We start from the raw sequence: 8215 nt of genomic DNA on the forward strand, positions 1-8215 counted from the left end.
TACTCCGTAATGAGGAACTAACCAACAGAAACGTGTTGGTGACGTAATTCATGCATAGTGTATGAGCGCAAAACAAAAGATTGTGCACGGTCGTGGATTTTCCAACCTAAATCTTGGCGGCTTTGTTTGCTCCTTTGAGCTTTCAAACCAGTCCCCTCTATTAACTATGCTCCACATAATTATTATTTGTTGCATCGAATGGGTTATGGTGGATGGCATGTGATGCTAAATGAGTTGGGGCGGATTTAAAAGTTGGACATTAGTTTCGGTGGTGTTTACAGATACCAAACATAAACCTCAACGCATGTCGGTTCGCCACTGTTATCATCTTCGCCAATATTTTCCAAATCTTCTCCATACCACAGCTGAAGTTCTTGCCCTTGTTGGACAAACTCCGGATTGGAAAAGTCGTGGAACACTAAAATCGGCGAATCATGATCGAATCCAGGCAATGAGTACCACGTGGTCTTCGACTTGTCGCCGATGACTTTTTTCCGGGGAAAGAGGACCTGCCGGGACGGAGTGGTTATGAAGGTGCCGAGTGGAGACGAGCCGACATAAGGGTGATTAATGGGGCATCCCCAGTTGCTCTTATAGGGGATAATCGGTGAATGGCCGTTGGTATTCCCGCAAGAAACGTGGCCACTAACATGCACCAGTTTGATGGCAGCCACAAAACCTTCTCTGTCAATCCGAAAGACGCCTGGGTTGTCTCCCCTGGCGCTAAAGCAGACTAACTTTTGGGGATTTGTCATGTTTCTGACCTTGTACCATTTGTCTGAAATGGGAAAGTAGCATGTCAGCTTTAAACACAAATCTTCTTTGGTACTTCAAGCAACCTGATTACGTAATTTACTCAAAGAAAATTCAAAGAATGCTTATTCAAAGGAGATCTTCATAGTTCTTCAACTCAGCCAAAAATATCGCGCATGCCTACAGATGAAACCAAGTAAATGACGCAAAGAGACCCATTATTTGCGCCTTAAAACGGTGAGATGAACCAATCATATTTTAAGATGGCTGACACCATTTCAAGGGGATGTCTTATCAGCAGGATTGACTCTACGACGCTGTTGCACGTAACAGCGGTTATTTTATAGTATCATATAAAACAAGTTACTAGCTTAAGACGCAGTAGTAGTAGTAGTAGTAGTAGTAGGAGTAGTAGTAGTAGTAGTAGTTTATCATAGCAACAAGAAAACCATCTTAAGACATTACCATATTTCGTCTTTAACAGGCTTACATCTGAAAAACGATCGAAGAGACCCCCAATTTTAATTTGCAGGCTTTAATAAAGTGGTTTTCTAACTTAAAACAAATTCTCTGGAGCGGGTTTAGAGCCACCATAAAATTTGTAGTTTTGAAGGTAGTCCTAAATCGGATCCAGAGCATTTCATCTTAGCCGGCAAATCACTTCAAAACAATAAAAATTGGGGGTGACCCGCGTTCGTTTTTTAAATATAATCGGTTTCAGTTAAAGTTTAGGGTGTACTTAGATGGCTTTGCTGCTATGGTAACCTATTACGTCACATTTATGTTTCATACATGGTAATTTAACATCGCCGTTACGAGAAACGGTTGTGTAGGTTCAATCCTTCCCTTGAAAGCGTTAAATTTGATTGAACCTCCTTAAGCTGGCCGAGAGCGAGGAAAAATGTCTGCATTTGGTAAGACAATATGTTTTTGAAAGACAAGAAAGAACTTCGTCGGCTTGTACCATTTTCTGTTCCTGTATGATGCCCAGAGCCCTCTAATTCTCATTCCCATAGTGCCCTGCGTTTTCGCTCAAGACCATGAGGGCCTCCTCAGGCATAACACGGAAGCGCACATAGAGATCCATTTGTCATCTTTAAAAACTAATGAAGTTTAGTGACTGGGTCAGGGAGAGTCAAGTGAGGCTCAGTGCCACTTATGTTGTAAAGCGCTTTTCTTGTTTTACTGTGCTTGCGCGGATAGACACTAAGCTCAATAAGCGATCGTTAATCGATAAGTGGTCCGCAATGCCGAAAGGACACCGGAAGACACGACGACTCCATCCTTTGTCAACGTCAGACTCCACCGATTTGGGACGTCATAATGCAGCTGTCAAATGCCACCAATAACCAGAGCCAACGTTATAGCGCAGCTGTTAACATAGTAACTCGTACGAGTATCATTAAGTGCACAGCCAAACTGAAAATTGTGATCGGGATCGAGAGTATGGAGGCAAAAATCGCCGCGATTTTGTGAAATATGTACGTCACGTAGGTCTAAGTTCCAATAGTTACTCATCAACAGTAAGGAATAGGGAAACAAAATAAAGGTCTGTAAATGTCGTAGAAGCCGCAAACCATCGAGAAGTTAAAGAGGTTTCAATTTGCAGTCCATGAAGAAACGAACATTTTAATGGACGATAAAATCAACGCTTACAAATCGACTACATTTTCTTCCAGACTAAAAAGCATAGCAACACCTTATGTTTGTTTCTTTGTTATTTACTTGTTTGAGCAGGTTGACGTTTCGGCAGCCATTCAGCTGATATGGACCTGCTATACCCACCCACTTACACACTCGCAAAGGACAGCCACTACACCGCGGGGGACTCCGTCCTCTACTCTTCATGAATAGTGTGCGGGTTCTTAAAGTGCACGTGGCTCGAAATTTCACCACCAGTTTTTATTTCATGTCTTTAAAATTCAGGCATTTGCTTTCCTACAAATGTCCGAAGTGAGTTTTTTCGTAGCACGAACTTCGGCATTTTGGCCAAAAAATTGCGACATTTTCCGCGCGGCCAAATATGACTTCATGACGTCATCAGTTGTGTTAGATTGCAGCGGGAAATATAAACAAGACAATTGAAGAGTCTGCGAAAAATATTGTGTTGGTAGCGGCTCTGGGCTAGTCAGCTGCAAAAATCCCAATTTGACCCCAGGTATATCAATTCATCTACTTCCTAAAAAGGAGGATCGAAGAAAGAAATGGATGAAATTTGTCCAAAAACACCGGCCCGGTTTCAAACCTATGCGGCAAACCCACGAAGACTTCGATCCGGTGCTGTGTTTTGCATGAAGGGTCGATCTAGCTGATATGTCTCGGGTCTGAACATTTAAGAAACGGACTTTCTTAACCATAGACCTGGCAAAAAGAAAGGAAGATCAACCAGCGATTGCAACAGATCAAGAGCGAAGGAAGGTGCAGTTTGAATTGATATGCTCGCACGGGTGAGCCGATGCTCTCGATCGACCACTTCGTTCTATGCCATATCGTTCCAAGTCAGGTGGTTCCACTTCTACAATGACGATGCGATGAATAACGACTTCCTCAATGTTTATTGGAACTCGGATATCAATTGAAATGCACTTAGCGCGTTCAGTGATCGACTATGGACAAACCAAGTCCAAGCCTGCCTACAGATCGTTTTCACTGCCACGCCATAAAACACAGGTCACATTCCACAGGTCCACTCGTTGCAGGTCATTGTTTTTATGTTTTGGAAAGGACCCCCCCCCCCCCCTCCTAAGCTACGCCCTTGTCATGTGTACTGTCTCGCAAGTGTAAAGTAACCAGACTTCTTTATGCATTCGTCTTCTACAACATTTCACGTTCTTGGCCTTTTCCATTGTACGGCTTCGAATGTATTTTTTATGGCGGCGGGTCTAAAACACAGGTCACTCGTAGCAGGTCATTGTTTTACCTTTTGGAAGGTAACCAAAGCCCTTAATTTGGCCAACCCTAGGCCTAAAAACCAACCTTAGGCCTAGGGTTAGCCAAATTGAGGGTTAGGGTTACTGGGGTGCCCGTGACCTCCCTCCCTTTGTAAGCCTTTTTTTATGCAAACGACCTACAATATTCAGGTTGCGAAAACGCGAGGACCCTCTGTTTGACACAGTGTGACCCCCCCCCCCCTTTTGAAAATCCTGGCTACGCCCATGCACGAGTTTTAAACACCTAATATACTTGAAACGTTCAAATTGCGGAGAATCGTAACGAGAGACATTTATATTTTCAATCAAAATAGATTTCATTGTTTGGTATCAAGCAAGTGACAATAAGGAAATTCAAAATGCTGTATTTTTAAAACCAAAAACGTTAAGGAACTGGAAGGTTGTAAAAAGATTTATTTCTAGGTCATCTTCAAGTTGTATAGATGAAAATCCGGACGACCTGACGGTTTTGATTTTAGAGCATGCGAAAACCATCTAGTCATCGAACGTTCGAATTCTATAAAATACCTTCCAAAGAAAATTCACCTCGCATCTTTTAATAATGAAATGTACGCAAATGGATAATTAATTCAGGTCCTCAGAGAGACTTAAGCCCTCAGGGGGGAAGAGCTGTAATCTGGATACCGAGAAATGAAAATACAAGCGAAGGAAAAATGCAATTGATGGGCTCCAGAGTGATGTGACCACATCACAAGATTCGCCTGATGTGGATTTTCATGGCAAATTGTTATTTTAAATTTAAAAATTCTGCCCATCATTTTGAAATTTAAATTGTTCACAAGTACTTGACATTTTTTTATTGCATATAACTTGTGAACTTTGCGGTTGGGAATCCTTCTGTGATAGAAGGCCAGACTGCTAACATCTTGACTTCGCGAACGGGACTTTGAGCGCGATGCTCAACGAGTTTGCTGGAATTCGAAAAGTATCTGATGAGTCTCTTGGCCGAGACGAAACGCCGCGTCATACCAGCCACGAAATTTAAATTCTTCACAAGTACTAATAACTTAACTACAACCTCCAGTAGAGAAGATCGGGGATACTCTATATTGCTGTGTGCGCTTTTGCCGCTTTAAATCGTAAACGTAGGAGTAAAATACGCTCACAACCGCACTGAATCTTCGCACAAGTTGCGAGTTAACAGCACAACCGATGACGTCAAAATCTTCAACTCGATTCCAGGCCCTTGTCTCATATTTTCCTCAAAAATACGCGAGGTTTCTTCGCATTTTTGTTATGTTCTCGGGACAGAAATTAAATTGTTTTTGTACAGAAATGTTCCTTGGACCATTGTATTTTAGATTTAACAATAAAAAATGGTGGTGAAATTTCGAGTCATAAAGGCAGCACTTTTTGCCTGCGAACGCAGACATATTCCGGAAATACGTCTGCGTTCGCAGACTACAGTTATTTAAGATCCTGACTGTTGATCAGGCCGGGGTTCGAACCCGCAACCTCCCGTATGACAGACCGATGCTCAACTAAATGAACCACCGGCGTGCCTTGGCTCAATTGTGATACGCGATGAAAGAGTCCAGAAGCGTTTGTTTCTTCATCGATTTTTTCCAAGGGGTATTATCAAACTGAAACACAAAATCAGTCTGTTCTAATGATGGGATTTTTTCCTTAAAACGTAGTAGTAAACGTCTTGTGAATATCATGTTCAAGATGTTTTCTAGGATCCTCTTTGTGATGCAAAGAAAAAACTTAATTTCTGATGATTTTGAACTCAATTAAGGGCCCACAAAACCGACTTTTCCTGTATTAACATACCCTGCGAACGCAGACGTATTCCGGCAGTCGTTTTTCTCCGGAAATACGTCTGCGTTCGCAGGTTAGTATCCCAGTTAGTATTAACACAATTGGGCTCGAGGTCACTAGATGTTTGTGGTGGAGATTGCTTCTTTAAAGCCGTTTCACACCAATTGTATGGTACTACAGATTGACATTTTCTGGAGTGTTTGAGATTTTGGTACACTTTTCACTATTTGAGAATTTATCGAAAGAAATATTGCGAATTCATGGTTGGAGTATTTGAACACTATGTTGATCGTTTCGACTGTTTCGGATCGATGTCGATCGTTTTGATGTCAGACAATAAATGACATTTGTCCAGCTGATTCTTGTCAATAATTAAGAGAGCAAATAATTCCTTACCTTGAAAATACCGTAAAACGATGAAACTATCAAGTATCGACTCAATAACATACATCACATTGCCCATTATCCAAAATCATTGTTAATAACTTCACTTACAACAATCAAGAAGCAATTTTATTAAGCTAGCAATGCTTCATTTTGCAGTACGCATTGCGGCCAACTGGAGATGATCTTCATAGTTGTATTTGAACAATGGCTCTAATCGTTTCCGGCCATTTTCTATCACCTGGCAGGCTTTAATTAGATCTAAAACACGACGACTGTCTTTAACGGCGAAGGAGGAAAGGATAGGAAGTCATTCAAAAGTTAAACTTGAAAGTTTTTTAATCACTTGTTAATGAAACCGAAAAATATATCCGGTAGGCCTCATCAAAGTCCATGACTCCCGCCGAAAGCTCTGAACGTTTAGCGAGCATACTGATCATAAGCAGATTGCCAAACAGCAAAGTTTAAGTCGATTCCTGCATACGTATTTAATGGTACTCGAGATATGGGAGGCGCGTGGCTTCATGGTTAGTGCGCTCGACTCCGGATCGAGTGGTCAGGGTTTGAGTCCTGGCCGGGGACATTGTGTTGTGTTCTTGGGCAACACACTTTACTTTCATGGTGCCTCTCTCCACCCAGGTATATAAATGGGTACCGGCGAATAATGGGTCCGCAGAAATTGGCTCTAGCTGTTGCGGTGTCCCTGCCCAATTTAATTACTATTGGTGTGTTGTTATCTTCGTATTTTCAGTATTTGTATATCTTCAATTTTTTTTTTCTTTATTTCTTCAGGGCAAAGCTAATAAAATAAATAAAATAAATGCTGGGGGAACCCTGCGATGGACTGGCATCCCATCCAGGGGGGAGTAGAAATACTCCAAGTCGCTTGATGCTACACTGGAAACCGCAGATAAGCGCCGGCCTGATGGGCCTTCTAAGGCTAGTAGCAGACTTTGCCGAGATACAAAAAGACGGGAAACCGCCAAACAGAAAAAGAAAATGAATCAAAAATGAAAGGAAATCTGTATAGGGTTTGGCGGCTTGGAAGTTAGCCACTTACTGTCTAATTCCAGAGATCTAAGCAAATTGCATCCTTTCGTTTTGGTTGTGTGTTCTTTGGCAGAAGGCTCAATGCAGTTAGGCAAGTTGTTAGACCTTGTTAATGAGACGCCGTCAGTGCACAATGAAGTAAACGGTTTTTCAAAAAAAAGTTTGATCTCGCATTTTTTGAGTTTGAGTGAAGTATTTTACAGTTGTAATTACCTGAAAATTTAACAACTGAGTAGGACAAAAACAACAAATTGTAACTTACCGTCTTTTTTAGGACACATCATTTGCATTCCCTTCCTCAGCATCTTCGCTTCTTCTTGAAGCAAATTCCGCAACTGTTCCCCTTGCTTTGTCGAGAATTTATCACATGAGCAGCATTTCGGTATCTCATGATCGAAGGTGTGGTAGCCTGAGAACAGGGTAAAAACCGCGAACAACACAATGACCAAACTGTTCATTTTAACGCGAACGTCTTGTTCGTATGTCGAGCTGGAGGTTGTTATTGTAGGCGAGTGGTGTCAGTGTTAAATGAGAAGAGGGTTTTAATCGTTCCCTTTTTAAAAGGCTATTTAAGCCAGGATCTGCCGTAGTCATTTCATCAACTATGGTGCAATCGCTGCAGTTTTATTGGATGAGGAAGGATTTGTCTCCCAAAGGGATTAAGAAAACGGTTCCATCATCCGGCGATGACATTTGGAATCCGTATTATCACGTCTGAAGGTGAATATCTTTTAACAAAACTGTTTCATTATGACCGGAACGTCAAAAACAAAAGAATAAACCTTTTGCCCTCTGTACTTTATTTTACTATCACAAAAAAGTGACTTGTAACACTTCTTGCTGCCATAAATGAGAGAAGGGATCTTTAATAGTCTAATAGTTGAAGAGGTACGCGTACCATCGCAATTATTCCAGAAATCTATTAACAAAACCCGTCATGGCGGCAACTCAAAATATTAAAAGGAAGAATTTCTAGCATGTTATTTTAGTGGTCTTCTCTTGTTTACAATGCAGGCTTTTGTGTAGAGGTTATTTGAGTTGTAAATATCTACTGCCTTCTTGTCGATTCTGGAAGTCAAATTGCATAACACATGAAAATAGTTTTGCATTTTTGTGACCTCGAGGGGTGTCTGGAGAATTCTGATGCAAAAATCTCCCCTTTGTGTTGTAAAACTTAAGCTATCAGCAGATCCTTTGTTAAATCATGTATGAATTAACTTCTGCCAGCCGGAAAAAAAACATCGTTAGATAAATTGACGCGTACAGGAAAAATATCCCAGAACAAGCGAACAAAAAAATGATAATAGTGCGCAATT

General features: G+C 41.3%; 1 protein-coding gene across 1 annotated transcript in view; it reads right to left on the reverse strand.

Moving 5' to 3' along the window:
• LOC137996749 (uncharacterized) overlaps window positions 1–7441 on the reverse strand; it is a 9787-nt gene extending 2346 nt beyond the window's left edge. Inside the window, exons 1-2 of the mRNA XM_068842310.1 lie at window positions 7162–7441; window positions 1–778 (exon numbers count right to left, since the gene is read on the reverse strand). The exon at window positions 1–778 is cut by the window's left edge and continues 2346 nt beyond it. Coding sequence (XP_068698411.1) covers window positions 276–778; window positions 7162–7357 — 699 coding nt within the window. The 5' untranslated portion in view covers window positions 7358–7441 and the 3' untranslated portion in view covers window positions 1–275. The remainder of the gene's footprint in view (window positions 779–7161) is intronic.
• Window positions 7442–8215: the final 774 nt, after the last annotated feature.

This window comes from Montipora foliosa, chromosome 3 (genome assembly GCF_036669935.1).
Source record: "Montipora foliosa isolate CH-2021 chromosome 3, ASM3666993v2, whole genome shotgun sequence".
Taxonomy (NCBI): domain Eukaryota; kingdom Metazoa; phylum Cnidaria; class Anthozoa; order Scleractinia; family Acroporidae; genus Montipora; species Montipora foliosa.